At 55.0% G+C, this 16,849-nt stretch overlaps 6 protein-coding genes across 6 annotated transcripts; 3 read left to right on the top strand and 3 right to left on the bottom strand.

Moving 5' to 3' along the window:
* Positions 1 to 1,445: 1,445 nt before the first annotated feature.
* On the top strand, positions 1,446 to 2,194 carry V2A60_003877 (ORMDL family-domain-containing protein; the record flags this gene model as incomplete). The annotated part of the gene is made up of 3 exons (XM_083255202.1): positions 1,446 to 1,584; positions 1,663 to 2,021; positions 2,144 to 2,194. 3 exons carry the CDS (start codon positions 1,446 to 1,448, stop codon positions 2,192 to 2,194), a joined length of 549 nt encoding a protein of 182 aa, XP_083111328.1.
* A 939-nt stretch (positions 2,195 to 3,133) lies between these two features.
* V2A60_003876 (uncharacterized protein) lies at positions 3,134 to 3,748 on the top strand (the record flags this gene model as incomplete). The annotated part of the gene is made up of 1 exon (XM_083255201.1): positions 3,134 to 3,748. One exon carries the CDS (start codon positions 3,134 to 3,136, stop codon positions 3,746 to 3,748), a length of 615 nt encoding a protein of 204 aa, XP_083111327.1.
* A 2,407-nt stretch (positions 3,749 to 6,155) lies between these two features.
* On the bottom strand, positions 6,156 to 7,170 carry V2A60_003875 (actin cortical patch SUR7/pH-response regulator pali; the record flags this gene model as incomplete). Its single annotated transcript, XM_083255200.1, has 2 exons — positions 6,156 to 6,666; positions 6,983 to 7,170. The coding sequence occupies 2 exons, from the start codon at positions 7,168 to 7,170 to the stop codon at positions 6,156 to 6,158; spliced, it is 699 nt and encodes a 232-aa protein (XP_083111326.1).
* A 2,849-nt stretch (positions 7,171 to 10,019) lies between these two features.
* On the bottom strand, positions 10,020 to 10,845 carry V2A60_003874 (uncharacterized protein; the record flags this gene model as incomplete). Its single annotated transcript, XM_083255199.1, has 2 exons — positions 10,020 to 10,625; positions 10,687 to 10,845. The coding sequence occupies 2 exons, from the start codon at positions 10,843 to 10,845 to the stop codon at positions 10,020 to 10,022; spliced, it is 765 nt and encodes a 254-aa protein (XP_083111325.1).
* Positions 10,846 to 11,306: 461 nt separating this feature from the next.
* On the top strand, positions 11,307 to 13,445 carry V2A60_003873 (mediator of RNA polymerase II transcription subunit 1-domain-containing protein; the record flags this gene model as incomplete). The annotated part of the gene is made up of 2 exons (XM_083255198.1): positions 11,307 to 11,708; positions 11,763 to 13,445. The coding sequence occupies 2 exons, from the start codon at positions 11,307 to 11,309 to the stop codon at positions 13,443 to 13,445; spliced, it is 2,085 nt and encodes a 694-aa protein (XP_083111324.1).
* A 184-nt stretch (positions 13,446 to 13,629) lies between these two features.
* Positions 13,630 to 14,859, bottom strand: V2A60_003872 (uncharacterized protein; the record flags this gene model as incomplete). The annotated part of the gene is made up of 1 exon (XM_083255197.1): positions 13,630 to 14,859. One exon carries the CDS (start codon positions 14,857 to 14,859, stop codon positions 13,630 to 13,632), a length of 1,230 nt encoding a protein of 409 aa, XP_083111323.1.
* Between the last annotated feature and the right edge of the window lie 1,990 nt (positions 14,860 to 16,849).

Here is a 16,849-nt window from a genome sequence, read left to right as displayed (position 1 = left end):
GAGGGGCAAGCATCCGGTCTGGCGTGGATGGATGGATGCTGGTGCAAGCGTGTTGTGCGTCTCGGTAAGGAGTACTGAGTACATGAGGAAGAGAGGGCGAGGCGCAGCGATTGGTATGTCTCGGATAGTAGCAAAGACTCTCGACATGTGTCTGCCAGTCTTGTATATCACGATCTTTCTTTTTCTCCTCGTAGTTGTCGTTGTAATTTGTCGACTTGGTAATATCCTTGCTCTGCAGTGCCTCCCTACATGGACTACTAGGTAGTATGGTGGTGAGCAGCTAGGTAGCATCAGGCCACAGTGGCAGCTGGCTTGTGATGAGGTTCTAGACAGGGTCCATGTCCACAAGAGGTACCGACTTGCCTGGGGTAGGTAAGACAGGTACTTACTTTGATTAGTATAGGCCAGGTTCCTGCCTAGCGTCCCAAGTCATCTCCCGCGCAAACACCACTGTCGACCACTGCAAACCATCAGCGCATTGGTCCCTTATCAACTCTGCCTATAAGAAAGTACCTGGTACCCTTACTTGCCTTGTGCAGTACCAAAAAGATACCTGCGTACCACCAATGACTGCCCCTCTAAGTAAGTTACAGCTCACTTACTCTTCAATTGAATACTTCCTCCCCGTTCCTTTTCCTGCAATAGTAGTAGCTGGAAAATCGTGATAACTACTAGTAATTACTGGTATTACGAACCCCTTCGCCCCCATCGCCACCCGCTAGCCAGAGCGCTAGCAACCGTCCTTCACGGTTCTTAACACGACCACCCCTCTCCCCTCTGCGCTAGTCGGTGCAAGCGCCAGTTCCTGCTGCCTCTGACTGGCTGCCTGCCCACTGGGTGCTGCCCCATACAGCTCGTTTCCTGTCACAAGGCCGCCTCGCCACACGCAAGCCTCCTCTTGCCTCAACATTTGACCGTTACTTTTCCTTGTTTCATTCGTTTTCTCTTCCATTCTGTTTTCGAACCAAGTCTTTTTGTTAATTTCTATCAACACCAACCCACGGCATACTTGTTCCAATCAGTCGCGCCGTACACACTACGCTCGCGCTCCCGACGATACCGAAGTCTCCTGCTTCAACCTTTCCCCCCTCTTCGAATAGCCTTTGGCCAAGAAACCTGCCCCAGTGGCCAATTATCTCGCCTTTACGCCAACATCCAGCGGAACTGCCCTGGACTTTTGAGAGTCCCTTCATCTGTTCCACTGCGTCACTTGACACTGTCGTTCGCTACACATCTCCCCGCCCCCGAGAACCTCTCCGACTCTCCCGACATCGCTCCGTCCTCTTCGTCTCATACACCAGGAACAGTCCATCGATTTCCTCACTTGCGGCTTGCGCAGTACCTAAATAAATACCGCCAAGCTGGCTTCTCCAACTCTTCTGCAGCCTACCGTGTCTTACGACGCTAGGACGAATCCTCCGCGCTCTGGAAGCGCCTACCTCGACATGGACGATAAGACCCCCGGCCGTCGCAGACGCTCCAGCAGCATCCTCCAGGTCTATCACGAACCCCCCGAGACGCTCGAACAAATCTCCGACCAGGCTGCTCTTCCCAATCTCAATGCAAACTGGACCAACGCAAAGGGTACGCCAATCTTGCCTCCCATGACCGCTTCGCTTGGTATTTTGTTGTCACGAGACCCGTACTGACCTGTCACTGCAGGAGCGTGGACCATTCATTTTGTTTTGATAGCATGCCTCAAAATATTTTACGACGTCATTCCTGGAGTCTCGCAAGAGACATCATGGACTCTGACCAACATCACCTACATGGTCGGTTCCTACATCATGTTCCACTATGTCCGAGGAGTCCCATTCGAATTCAATAGCGGCGCCTTCGATAACCTCAACATGTGGGAACAAATCGACAACGGTGCCCAGTACACACCCACCAAGAAATTCCTCCTCAGTGTCCCTATTGTGCTCTTTCTCCTGAGCACCCATTACACCCACTACGACCTGGCCTATTTCATCATCAACTTTTTGGCCGTCTTGGCTGTTATTATTCCCAAGCTTCCCTTTGTAAGTGAATCTTGAATATCTAGAGTGTCGTGTCGTCTCTTTTCCTGTTTCTTGATAGCCTTTTGGCGCATCTGAGTATAACGGACAATCTCGGCGAGTCATAGTGGCTAACTTGTTTGCAGAGCCATCGCATGCGCTTTGGCCTTTTCTCAGGTCTCCCGGAGGACGAGTAAATGATCGATACCGGTGTCAAGCGCCATTAGTGGCAGTGTGTCAAAAATGTTTAATTCAAGTTGTTGGGCTGGCAGAAAACCGTGGCTACAGGACGCGGGGAGTTGAGAGAGTGGCATTTACATATAGCGAGCATTATCCTTTTTGTGGCTTTTATTCCCCACTAGAAGAATTTTTCCATCTATCATGTTCCTTACTTGTCCACCTGCGTCGTTGGTACCTTGCATGCGTTCGGCTCGGTCTCCGAGAGAGGCCAAGAAGAAGTTGCGCAAGCTGCTTTGGGCGTCCAAGCCATCATTTGGCCACTTTGGAAGACGTGATGATGGCCACGCTTTGCGACTTTGACGCAATATCATTGGCTGGTCTGCGGACATGTCAACTTGAGACCGGCGCCGGAGGAAATTAGCGTTTGCCGGCGTCTAGCAGACGCAACGCCAGGCGGCCGCCGGCCAACATCACGGCGTCATACATGCGAGGGTTGCCCAGTGGTTGTTGGCCCCGACCACCAACACTGAAAAGTCAGTCGTCGCGCAGCTTTGCTGTTGGCCGGGAGGCTGGCATCGGTGGCAGACCGGCTCTACCCAATCCCGCCGCGTGATCCCCCAAGTCTCTGGCGTACCATGACGGATCCGTCTTGAAGGCTGGGGATGGTGACGGCGTCAAAAGATGCAAGAGTCTAGACAACTCTACTTTCGTCCTGCGCGGACCGCCCATTGTTTACCACTGTACCGATACTTGACCGGTCTGCATGTGAGCATGCAGGGCCTCTTTGATGGTCTATATAAACCCAGGACGCCTCTCATCTTAGAAACTATCGTTTCTTGCCCCTTCTCGTGACGAACCAACTACACTCGTTTTCTTCGATTTTTCCCAACTGAGCCTCTTGTCCCCAACCGCTGTCCTTTTTTTTTTACCCCTCTTGACCACCATCTCCCATCAAGATGCGTTTCACTGCCGCCACCGTCCTTGCTGTTGCCAGCGTCGTCGCCGCCAACGACATGTCCCAGCCCGCGGGCTCTTACACGCCGGCGACGACCCCTACCATGACACCCGTTGCCTCTTCCACGCCTTACACTGGAGGCGGCAGCAGCAGCAGCAGCAGCAGCTCGTACCACCATCACCACCACCACAGCAGCAGCAGCAGCAGCATGTACATGCCGCCCTCCGGCACCATGTCGCACCACTCGCACCACTCGCACCACACGCCCAAGCCCTCGAGCACCCACAAGACGGAGACGCACCGTCACTACACCTCGTCGGGCCACCACCACCACCACCACCACTCGAGCTCGTCGGCCTACCCGTCCGGCACCCCGGCCACCACCAAGAACCACCCTCACCACCCTCACCACCCTCGCCCCAGCCCTACCTCCTCCGCCAAGCACCCTAACCACGAGTACCCCAAGCCGTCGGGCAAAGGCAACAGCACCACCACCGGCGGCAACGGCAAGCCCCACCCCACCCAGCCCATGGTCGTCACCGGCGATGCCCCTTCGGCCGGTGTTGAGCTGGCCGCTGTCATGGCCGGTCTCGGCGCCGTGTTCGTCTTCCTGTAAGCGTATCTCGTCCCTGCTGCGGTCGAGAACTTACAGGGTGGGTCGTCGTGTAGAAAAGCTGCGTGACGGGTGCCGAGCTGGCCCCGATGACGTCTGGTGCCCTCCGGCGCGTTTCGGGCCGGGAGACGCGCGGAGGGGGGTGGGGCAGAGCCGGACGGTTTGGAATATACAGATTCTGAGACCGGAGCGGTTGTGGCGCAGGACTATTATTGGCTGAGGTGGTTTCTGTTCGCAGTCTAGGTTGGACAAACTGAAATTCGATTGGTTTATATTGCGGGGGATATGCTGGATTTACTCGTTGGTAACCTAGGCTTGACAAAGAGGCGGTAATTGAGGGTAATAATATGTTAGGTAGTAACAAGGCTCCCAGAGCTTGAATTTCATCTTCTTTGTTGGAAAATTTGCCGTCATCACTCTCTGTTGGCGTGGCCAAACGAGATGGCTTCGTTGTGCAAGTTGTTTCGTCGCTGTCGGCGGTGCCATGGTTTGAAAAAGTGCAATGAAGACGCTGCCGGCTGGTTATATGAATCTGTACGGGAGCAGTGAGTCCTACATCCGCGTATGTTTGCAGATGGAGCCTCAACGGCAAGGAGGTCAAGGCCCAAACACGGCCACGTTAATTACGTAGGGGCTACAGCTTCGCGAACTCGTGTTTTGGGGACTAACTAGCCTCGTCTTATAATTTGTGACTTGGTAGTTATGGCGGTCGTGTCGTCGCTATTGTTGTCAGGTTAGCTTTCCGAAAGAGACACTACCTGCCCACACGCCTCCAACTGGATAGTGCGTCTCAGCCTACCAAGATGTTTACAGAGCGACAGTCGGGATAGTATTGCAGCGGTGGTAGGTCAGCCCGAACCTCTCGCTTGCCCTCGATATAAAAGAACATTCTTTGTTGGGAGGGTGTTCACAGCAAAGTTGGTAGGGCTCGAGTTCACTCTACACGGAGCGCTTCCAAGTAACACCATTGGCGCGGTCAAAACGTCGAGTGCAGCAATATGGCTGGTGTGAACAACAAGGACTAACCAGACATATCGTGCCTATTCAGATGTAAAGCTGCGCCAAGATGCGGAGTGTGCCGGTTAGGCTGAGCATGGTGACAGTGGAAGATGCGACAGCTGCTTGGCGTTCCCCTAATAGTACACACGTCACCAACGTGGTCTGGACTAGGTCACCAGCGAAGCTTCTTGGTGTGCCAAGAGGGCTGGCGACGCTGTTTCGGCATGCCCATGTGCCTCCTGGTTCAATATCTGAAACGCAGAATCTGTTCGTCCCCCCCCTTCGTGTTCGCCCGCCTTTACTTCATCCGCAGTCGCAGTCATGTACTGACAGGTATCGGCCACTGGTGAGCAGAACCGGTGCGTTGCATTCCTCCTCAAACCGGCCTCATACTCCTGGGTGCAGACAAAAATGCACCGAGACCCGAGATGGCTGCTGGCGATGACCATTTTCTCTCTAGGCACGTAGGGTTCGGCATTTCTCGACCAAGGTGGAATGAGACACGTCCAAGCGGGGGTTGGCCCGGGTGGGTAGGTTATGCGACCAGCTCATCCACGCCAGGCGCTCAATGCGACGACGCATGACCAGCAGATGCAGACGTGGCAAGGGAGAGAGAGAGGTTGAGAGCAAAGAAGGGAGGGGGGAAGGACAGCCCAATCACAATGAGAGAAAAAAAAACAGCGCGATGTGACATGCAGAAGTCTGATGATGGAGAGATTGGGATTCTTATGCGCCATCGCTCGCGTACGTATGTTACCACACCACACAGCCAGCTTTTCAGCCTCTGATTTGCCATCGCTAGACTAGTCAGAGCAGGGGCATTTGAGCCCGCTTGGGCCGAGACGATGCGGTCAAAGTCTAGAAAACAAGGCAGAGTACGGAGTACTACGGTACATCTAGATGAGATCTCGCCGATTGGAGGCGGCGCGCCGAAAATGCAGTGAAAAGAAGCTAGTGGTCTACTGCACCAGTGTGGTGGGTGGCACACAAGCTCGTACAGCCGACGACAGATTCGCGATTCGAAACAGGACAGGGCAATACTCCAATATATGTTTTATTATCAGTGTGTATAGAAACTCGCATCAAGTCAAACGACCACGTCACGAGTCAGTGGGATATCATTGCTTCTTGTACACAAAAACGCGTCAAGCATAAACACTCCAAAACCAGCCGGAGAGACGAGCATTACATCATCATCAGCAGGCACAGCCAGAAATTAAGATTAGGAACCCATTACCACGTCCGACCCTCCTCCAGTACTTTTTCGTTGGCGTTGTGAGCCAAAGGGTCTGCACATAACCGTAGTTGTAGAAGAAGCAAGCTTCATCGCCGCCACGCGCGAGCATGGCATGGACGTTGGCGCCGCACAAGCGCCCCCAGAGCTGTCGTGCACGCCAGCAAGCCTCTTGCTCTAACGGCGCTGCCAAAACTTCTTCTTGGGGACGGTCGAGTCGGCGAAGCCGGCCTCCTGCTTGTGGGCGGCGTCGGGCTTGTTCTTGTTGCGCTTGCTGGCGCAGCAGCTGAGGAAGACGATGACGGTGGCGAAGAAGGAGGTGACGAGGGCGGCGACGACGCACCAGAGGGCGGAGCCGTAGGTGGCGTGGTTGCCGCGGACCTCGTTGACGCGGTGGTGGACGATGCTGAGGGCAGTGAAGTCGCAGGCCAGGGCGACAACGGTGACGATGAAGGTGATGCCGGACAGCACCGAGGCGGTGAAGGAGGAGATGACGTGGGTGCCGATGACGGCGAGGAGGAAGCCGATGAAGGACAGGATGGCACCGACGGGGTGCAGCACCATGACGCGGGTCAGGCCCGAGGCCGTGTTGCGGCCGACGGAGCCATTGTCGACCTGGCTGTCGACGCTGCGGATGAGGCGCAGGGGGTTGTAGCCGAGGTGGCGATGGCAGTAGTCAGACTGGCCACTGCAGAGGAAAAAGGTTGTTAGCGACTCAATTGATCGGGGAAATACCAGAGCGCCATGATTCAAAGGAACAAGGTAATTTAAAAGAAAAATGCGAGAGAGCATTGCTCAAGCTCTCTTGGCGCGTTTGCTTGAGCTTATCGCCGCCCGGTGGGACCCCCAATTGACCGTCCGGGAGGAGCCCGTCTCGGCGGCGTTGGCGCGAATGGGAGTGGGCTGCGAGATGAGCTCATGGTGGGGAACAGCAGGCAGGCTAGGCTGAAATGAAAGGGGGAAAAAGGCTAAGTAATAATTCGCCCAAAACAGAAGTCACTTACTCGTACATCTGGCAGTAACCAAATGAACCAAACGTCATGCGCTCCGTGTCGAGGCCGTCGCGGAAGCTGACCTTGAGGAGGGCCAGGTTGTTGACGACGGGCGAGGAGATGGACGCCACGAGGAGGAGAATGGCCGTGACGAGGAGCAGCAGCGTGCCAATGTGGTGAACACCGAGAAGGATACCCATTGTGGCGGTCTTGGTCTTGGTCTTGGTGTCTTGTTGTTGTTTTTCAGGCAAGCCTTTCTTTTCTTTTCTTTCAAGGGACGACGTCAAAAAGAGACACGACAAGGGGGGAGAGCTTCGTTTTTTCTTGTGATGTGATATATTTTGCGTGACAGGAAAAGAAAAGAAGGGAAAAGGAAAAAAAGAATCGAGAAAGGGAGTGTCCCGGGGAGGAGCGAGCTCATATAGCAAGCCAGATTTGGGGGTGGGCAAAGGGCCAAATGGTTTCACGGGCCAGACACACGCACACACACCGCAGAGCTCATCGATTGGCAACCTGGGCGTGCATGTTCGCATCTGGTCTAGTCCAAGGTAACGAGACAAGGCAAGACAGGAAAGAAACCGCACTAACGTTAGACTGGGGAACCGACCAAGCTGGACAAGAGGAGGAGAGGGGGGGGGGAACGGCAAGGCGGCCTCCTCGAGGTGAGCAAGTGAGGTCACTAGCTGGTTACCAATAGAGGACGGGGGGGAGGGATCCAGCTGGTAGCCAGCGAAGCAGCGGTGATGCTTTGCTGTTGGCAATGACGTTGACATGACCCAATTGCCGAAGCTTGGGCACACGGCGCGCCGCAGCAAGCAGCCACTTGTATTGGGTCTGATGAACCCTGCCCACGTTTTCTTTGACGTACCCGGCCCTCTTCTATATAATGCTATATAGATGACGGGAAAATCAAAATAAAATCAAGGATTCAAAGTAGAAGAATTGCTTCACAAAAGCAGTCTGGAAGCCTGCGCCGCGGTGACGAGGGCGTATCTGTCCTGCTGGTTTTGAAAGGGTAAATACAACCACCACATCCCATCGGGCCATCAAAGGCACGATCGGTATGCAGGCGCAAAGAAAAAAAAAACAGACTAAGGGGAGGGGGTCCTATAGGTTGATTGCACCAAAGCACGAAACTGGGTCCGCGCGCCGCTCGCAACACTATACCGGTAGCTATAGTTATGGCTCGGCAAGATGAGCACCGCCGCGCAGCCCCGATGCCCCGAGGGAGGTGGGTGGGTTTGTGGGATAGCGTCGCAGAACTTTACACACATTACAGGCATTACACTCTAGAGTTTGACGGAAGAAGCCCAAAAGAAGAAGAAGGGGAAAAAAAAGGAAAAAGAAGAAGAAAAGAGGACGCTGCGGATAGAGAACCGAGGACTCTAGCACGTAGCGCTGAATTCTCGTTTTTGCGCTCAGGTGCTCCAAGCTGGCCAGTCAAAGCTCCAACAATAAACTTTTTGTTTTCATCGAGAGAATCGGCTGCCCACCTCTTTCCGTCCCGCTCCTCCACCCCCCTGCTCAGCGTAAAAAAAATTATTCAAGCTGTTACAGAGTCAGAGTGTCATGCCATGTCGGGCGGCCAGCGCAATCACAAGTTGATTAGGTTTTTTTTTTTTTTTTTTTTTTTGCAAAGCCACACACAGCACAACGCCCAATCCCTGCAGAGCTCTCCACCACCACCTTAACCCCCCCGGCAGCGGCCAACTTTTGCCTTGGGAAAAAAACTACGGATAGAGATATTACTATTACACAGGTGACGGCGTTTGGAATTCCTCACTAGTCGACCCCAGCATAATTACATCTCTCGCCGCATGGTTGCTCTGTTACTTTAGCTGGCAAGCTACCGAGAGCTTGGTATTGGTAGCCGAGGAGCTTTCTTGCTAGTTTAAATGAGACTCGAGGTTTTAGCGTCGCCCAACGTCGCTGTGACGACTTTATGTTTTTAAATGAAAGAGTTCCACTCGAAGCCAACAAAGCTATGCTTGTTTCAAAACATGGGCCCTTTTCTCTCTCCCTCTCTCCCTCTCTCCCTCTCTCTCATCATCCTTGTCTGAGCCGAGATTGAAAAGATTCAAATAAAAAAGAAATAAAAAGTATTCTTGTTGTCGTAGGGCTCTCCGACTGGGGCGGCACCCGGAAGGGGGGCGGGCTCTTCATTAACTACACAGACGCCTCAACCAGTAACGGCCCCTTCTTGCCTTTTGCTTTCTCCCCCTTTCACTGCTTCGGCTCACTCAATTCGAGACGCAATACTCATGGATTTCTACCGCTGCGCCATGTATGTCATGTGCATGTGCATCATGGTGTCCCTGTGCATGTAGATGTACTAGCATGCACCTTGTCATTACATGTGCACTCTATCCTCGGCACCACTTCCATACTCACCACCCTGGCCCAGATGAGCATGGCCCCATCCAACGCCATCATCGATTGCCCAGCACCACTGCCCGCCGATCACTGACTGGTCACTACCGACACTCGAACCCATGGTCGTTATTTTGGCCCCCGTCTGTACTTACCAGTAGCTGGCTGGCTGCTCAGCGCGCGCGCCATCCATCTGTCTGAGGCTCAAGGTCCTGTCGAGTGTGTGTATTTCTCCCAGTACATCGGCTTGTGAAAATAGACGTTAAAAACCAAGGCAACCAAACGGGGAAAGGCGTGACTGTGACTGTCTGTTCCCCTTCAACCCATTCTCGCCAGCGGGGGGGGGGGGGGGGGGGGGGGGGCGTCCTCGTCCAACTTTCTTCTTGTTCCTTGCTTGATCCCAACGCGGCACTATTACGTAGCTTGCAGCCCAAACCGGGCCGGCACCCGTGCTCAGCCACAATATTCTCACGGCATCGTGTTCCGATTGTGGCCGTGCTCTTGTTGCCAGCCACGCCGCGTCACAGTACACACATTGGTGGGCTCCGGAGCAAACCGAACATTTTTCGAAGTCGTCGACGTAACTGACCCGCCGCGCCGCCTCGCAGTGTCGAAGTTCGTTGACTTGGGCAGCAATTGCCGGTTTTGTATTCATCTATATTATATGCAAATTTTTATTTTATTTTCTCCGCCGCGGTATCGGCGAAAATTTGGGCATGTCGGCGGCCGCGGCCATTTGCCCTGGTATCTGTTGCTTTCGTTCTAGTCGCTGCCGCATCGTATCCCTGGGCGCGTCTGGCGCCGCAGGCTTGACGTGCCAGTAGCACAGTCCCTTTTTCAACAGCGTATCGGGAAGCGTCTCCCGCAGCGCCATCACCGCAAAGGACTTGTCTGCCTCGTATCCGTCCGGCCAGCTGGTGTGCTCCGTCGCCTTGCTCGCCGCCCTGCCGTGGTCGTAGTCGCGCGCGGGACCAATGGTTAGCACGAACTCGCGCGTCTCGAAATCGACGCCGTGTTCATCAGAATCCTGTTCCTGCTGCCTTTGCTGCTCAGTCTGCTGCTGCTGCTGCTCCTCCTCCTCCTCTTCTCGGCCACTCTTGGCCACCCGTGTCTGGAATTCGATTCGAGGTTGCGTCGTGGACTCTGTCAGGCTTTGAAGCTGTCGCGCGCGCTGCTCAGGCTCGATTCGAGGCAGCGATATGTGGCATGCTATTGGGCTCAGGTGCGTGAGCGCCTTGGCTGTGTCTTCACTTCTCGTAACGGAAATGTATCGATTTGCTTCCATCTGAAACATCCAAAAGTCAGCGCGGCAGAGCCCTCGGCGGGATGAAGCATGTCTCGCCTACAACATTCTCTCTCCTGAAAATATCAATTGGGCCGTATTTTTGGAGAACTTGTAATATCGACCGTCGCTCGGCAAATGTCGACGGCGCGGGGGATATCACGACCCGTATTGACCTGCTAGCCAAACGGCTGTTGATAGCGCGAAACGGCGCCGACGCCATTGTTTGTTTGTATCGTGGCTGCGTATATGAAACTGAGATCACTGGTTGCGATGATTATGCTTCAAAGGTCACCGTTGACCGGTCTCGACCCAAGATTCTCATGTAGTTTCGGCGACGTTGATACCAGCGCAAGCCTTTTTGCCCCGGTCGCAGTCGCGAAAAGCTATTGTGGGGCTGCTCGCACGACGGCCAGAGCAAACGCCAGCCTTTTGCGTCTCGGCATCTGCCATGAGCCAAAACCAAACTTGCAACACCACGTCGGTGACTTCATTTCAAGACTCAATTCAGCTAACTTCACCTACTCCACTCCAAATACCTGAAGCGCTGCAGATACTTCTACACGCTGCAAATTGTCACCACGGCAGTAACCTGGTAGCCTCTGGCTACCGGCTCGTAACACCGTCCAACCGTACGCCGCACTCGATCCGACCCGACGCATCTGCAACACGACCGCATCTACAATGTCGACACCGACGCCGGCGGCCATGAAGCACGCGCCCTCGCAGCAGGGGCGCACTCCTTCAGGCCAGCAGGGCCGCACACCGTCACACTTTCCAGCGGCCACCCCGCCAGTCTCCACGCCCTTCAACGCCGCGCAGGCCGCCTTCTCTCCTCGTGGCCAGCACTCGTCGCCACAGCATGTTAAAAAATCGCCTGCTACTATGGGAATGACCGGCCAATCGACAATGTCATCACTCAATTTCGACAGCCCTTCGACAGCGGCGGCGATGGGTGCTCTCGTTATGGGAAACGGCTTCGACATGGGTCTGGAGGGCGTTGCTGGCCTCGACGGCGTCAGTGCTGCTTACGCCAGTGAAGAGGAGAAGCTACGTCGTCTAGAGAATATAATCAAAATGCTCAATGTACGATTTTGTCACTGACATGTGCACGGAGCGCATTCACTAATCTGGGTGTAGGAGAAGAAGGGCATGGTGAGCGAAGCCGGCCTGGAGCGACTCGCTCAACGACTCGGCATGGAGCTTCTCTCCGAAGAACACTCTACCCCGGGAGGCCGCAAAACGAAAACGTTGGCTATTGCTGGGTCTGCTGTCGCCCTCGACATTGTGTTGGACAACAACATTGTTCAGAATGCGACGCTTTCATACCACGGAAACGCAGACTCCGTCACCAAGCACATCGATGCCGCAAGCCAGATACTTCTCAAAGACCTTCAACTTCTTCCTGGTCAAAGCCCTCTCACGAAAACGCTAGAGCGGTTCGCTACCAATTTTGAGCGCCTTGCGAAACTGGATAAGCTCAGTATTGTTCCAGGGCTGGATTGCCACGAGGCGCTGGCGAAAATGTATTCTAGCCTGGAGCGCTTGCATGAATGGGACATGGAGCAACTGCGGCGGGATCACGTCATGGCTAGCAAGCCAGATTTTCTGATAGCAAGTGCTGCCATGTGCACCAAGCACGGCAATCCAGTCATGCATGAGCGCGGCCAGGTTGGCTTGGCTCTCCAGTACTGGAAAGAAAGAAGATTTGTCGCAGAACCAAAGGGTCAAGACATTAGTGACAAGAGCAAAGTATGGTCTATGCTCCTTGGCTGTGCTGCAATCGATGGCGTGGGACTACCACCTGCGCGGGTGTCAGAGACTTGGATCTCCAATGACATTGTCAAGCAAGACGACTTGGCTGACAATTCAACTCCCGTCCTTGACTGGCAGGAGCCTGAACATGTTTCATTGCCTCAAACTGACGAAAACAAAGACGCTGGCATGGACCTGCTCCAGGCCGATCTCTCCACTACGAGAGTGCCGCGTGTCATGTTCACAGCCACCTTTGATCCACCCGTCATACTTCCCCAGACGGAATGGGCGCGCCTTTACGCGCTTGCGGGTATTGAGCCGCCCAACATGAATCCGTCCAACGACTTCAACCGTCAACCGCCTACCTTTGACGCGCTGTTCTTTCCGCTAACGCCTGGCACGCGGCAAGACCCGAGCGAGGCCCGGACCATTGTTCGCAGACACCGAGTACCCATGATCAACACGTACAATGACTCCCTGACCAAGACGCATAAGAACAGCTTGTTCATCTACAAGCCCATATACTCGCAAGAACTATCGGAGCTGCCATTCGGACACCCCCGTCAGCTTGTTGAAATGCTCCCTGTCCTTCGCCAGTATGCATTTTTGTCAACGCTGCTTGAGAGCAGCTTCGGTCGGGAAGAAGCGTCTGCAACTGAGAGCAAGACCGAATCAAGCATGCAGGAGAATGGGGTTGAAGATTCGGATACCCGGACCATGAAGGATCAGCTCGCTGACTTTATGAACCCGGATGATACTGAAGCGAAAGCGCACAGTGGTATTCCGATCAGCGTTCCGGCAGATCTCTCACTCGACGTCATCCTTTGGGTTCATCCCTCGCCCCACATGCAGGTTGTCTTTCCCATGCGCAATACCACAGCCAACATAACTTTGAGCATCCTAGAAGGAGGACTGGTACAGATCATTCACGAAAATGTCATTGGCGAGGAACCCGGCCCCGTCAAGGAGATTAATGGAAGAAACGTCACGAGAGGGCAACTCGCCAAGGTGCTGGAGCATCTCGAAGATCTAAGCAAATGGGCAGAGTGGATTCGATCTCGGTTGTAAGATAGACTTTGTGAGGCGTCGACGACGAAAATGCATTCATGATACCCTTGGTTTACTGTGGTCCACATTTTGATGATGAAATGCTCTCGCTTTATTCCTATCTAATGAAACACAAATGGATATCTAGCTGAACAATGCTGGAAAAGGAAGGAAGGAACCATAGGAATCAATGGCAACAAAGACTCTAAGAAGAGGGCAAACGCGCCTTGGGCCACGTCGGCGTATCCGCAAACCACCGCGACCGATACAACGATTGCGGATATGTCAGCCCCGGTTGCAGCTGGCCGTTCTCGAGCAAGTTGATCTGGTTCGACGTGACGTCCTGCCAGGCAGCCTGCACGTACAGCACGTTGTTGTTGCCATCGATGCTCAGCGACTTGATGTCGGAGCGCGGCAGCGACTGGCCATTGGCGCCGACGCGGCTGTCGACGGGTGTGAAGCCCGGCAGGTACTTGGCGGCGACGCTGGCCCCGCTCTCAAACGTCTGCGAGGCAATGTCGAAGACGTGCAGGTCCGTATCGGTCGAGAGGAGCAGCTGACGGCGGCCGGGCACGCCCGTCATGTCGTGGCCGCCGTCCCACCAGCCGGCGTACTCGGTGCCGTTCCACTCCGTGTCGAGGGCGACGGCGCCGCCGGTGACGTTGTAGGCGTACGTCGGCTGCGTCTGGAACGCGCCGCGCGTGTACCGGTAGCCGTTGAGGGCCGACACCGAGGCCGCCGCGCCCGAGGGGTCCGCGCTGCTGCCCAAGCCCCAGAGCAGGCCGCCCTGCTCGTCCCAGACAAGGCCGTGCACGGCGGGCAGCAGGTTGAGGGACTGCACGGGCGCAGCGCCGGCCTGCAGGCCGGCCGACACGTTGAAGACGAGGATCGTGGCGTCCATGTTGGCCGTCGTCGTGGCGATGGCGACCTTGCCGTCGGGCACGAGCTCCAGGCTGTGCGTGTTGGACATGTCGTCCTGGTCGAGGCACACGCCGAACGTGACCTGCTTGTCCTGGCCGCCGCCGCCCGGCACGCGGCTAATCATGAGCGCCGCCGCGTTGTAGATGGTCAGCACGCTCTGGCCCCCGTTGGCCCATTTCGCCTCGGGCACCGCCGTCGGCGACTGGATGCAGGCGAGCAGGTCCGCGGGCATGCCCTGCTGCGCGGCCGCGTCGGCGGCGCTCCACGTCCACGACGGGTTGCCGTCGACGTCGTGGATGACAATCTGCGCGTCGGCCGTATCGTTGGCGTACAGGCCCGTGATGACCTGCGAGAGCGCCATGCCCGTCGGCACGGACTGCAGCGCGCGAAACGGACCCCTGCCAGGCGGCGAGGGCCGGCGCGGCGCGGCGGTGACAATGCATGTGAGGGCTGAACAGATAGCAATCGCGACCGACCGCAGCGAGAGTATGCGGGTTTGTGTTGATCGTGTCATTATGAGGTGGTGACTTGCACGGCGCTGTCACCGTAGTTTGGACTGATGGTGGTGAAGTAGTTGCACACAATATACTCAAGACAGCCGATCAGGTATGGGAGGAGCAGATCAGCACTGTATAGTCTCTATCAATTGATACGCAGTTTCTTTCTTGTTCAATCACAATCATCATAGATCACGGGCGGCGACGCCATTTATAAATGACGATCTGCGGGCAGTATCAACCGCCGAGCAGCGGCGCTCTCGCATCTATACGACGCAACCCCAGAAGCACCGACGTGTGTGCCGGCATGAACTTGCCGCTTCGCTTCTCCGGAGGCATACGCAATGATTTGCCAATGCCATTGTGGGTTAGCTGCCGTTATCTGGTCCCAGCGGCGGGCAGGCAAAAAAAGATTAAAAAAGTACAGCTGATGCTCACACGACAGCCCCCGACGCTACTCTACTCTAGCTCAGGAGTCAAAATAGCTGCTCGACCCGCCAACGCGTGGCGCTCGCAGGCCTACTGCCATGAAACTTGATGACGACGCACGCGAAGCTGTCCTGTGCCAGCGCCTGAAGAGCTGAGCAGCTTACCTGCAGGCGACTGGGGGTTGTTGTTCATTTAATTTTTTTCTTCTTTGGGCGAAATCTAGACTCGGATCGTGGCTAAATCGGTCTCACGTACACATGGACAACTTTTTTTTTTTGTCTCAACACAATGGGCCATCCATCGTATCGTACGCCACTTTTTAGACACTTGATGCACATCCAATTCTGGAGCCGCGACGACGTCATTAGAAAGCTTGGCAATGGTCTGTGAAGAGCGGCCGAAAAAAAAAAGAAAAAGAAAAACATCAAGGCTTGGCACAAAAAAAAAAGGTAAACCAGGAAACCGGCGCAACAGCTTCACTGGTGATGGCGGCGCCGACGCGGCGCCGGGATGTGGCGGGCGGCGGCGGCGGTGGCTTGCCCAGCTCTTGCACAGAGGCCGCGTCAGAAGCCGCGGTGTCACTCGCTGGGCCGGCGCCCCGCTCCTCAGTGCCGATGAAGCCGGTGTGGCTTGGTATTTCATTTTGGCGATTGGGTTTTTAAGCAGAAGAGGGGGGGGGGGTCATTTGCGTTGTGCCCCTTGTCAGTAGATGAAGTACTGGTAAGTCAGGCCCGCGCGCGCAAAGGGGAGACGGAAGGGGCGAAAGCAGAAGAAGGGAGAAACATGTCGTATTATTAGCTCTTTGCTGTCCTTTGCGAATTAGGGTTTGTGAGGCGCTTTCTTGGCGGGCTCTCTGGCGACTGACTCGTCGTTGGGCGGGCCCAAAACGGTAATTCGTCGTGCGACTACTGGTAGGTTATACTTGGAGGGAAAGCATAATTGACGCCGGTCAAACTCGTCGGAACTTGTACCAACCGAAGCTTTTGCGTCATGGCAATGGGAGTGAGTGCATACGACGGTGACATCACCTTGGGTGTATGGAAGATTTATTCCAGAACGAATGATGATCAAATGCATTTGAAAAATTTAGGGCGACTCCAGTAGCAGTTTCTTTTTCTTTTCTCTCCCGTGGTGCCTCGTAGGTTGGTAGCCCGTGATGATGCGGCTGAAGCTGGAAAGCCCTTACATTTGAGCCACAGGCGCGCTCTGTCTCTGGACTTTGACGGCGGTCCAATTTCCCAATGTATCGATGTAAACGCCCGCTTTATCCGTCCAGCCGGCGCTATTTCCGTCGTCGGTACTGGATGGCACTGCTTTGATAGGGCTCGCATTCGCCAATCTCAGGCGGTAACTTGTAGGGCGATGGCAGTAGCAGAGAGGATTCGCTGGGCAATTGCCGAAAGGACGGACGGCCTTGTTGCCAAGAGATGCCGTACAGGGGCGAGGACAAGCGCATGACTGTTGGGATAGAGAAGCACATCCGACATGAGCGAAAAATAGACCAGAAGGCGGCCAGGCTTGACGCGGAAGAAGACCGCGAGCTGCAAGTTCCAATACCGAGATGCTATACAAGTACAA

The sequence above is a fragment of the Cordyceps javanica genome, chromosome 2 (assembly GCF_051103115.1).
Source record: "Cordyceps javanica chromosome 2, complete sequence".
NCBI lineage: Eukaryota > Fungi > Ascomycota > Sordariomycetes > Hypocreales > Cordycipitaceae > Cordyceps > Cordyceps javanica.
This window is presented reverse-complemented; position numbering and strand designations above follow the sequence as displayed.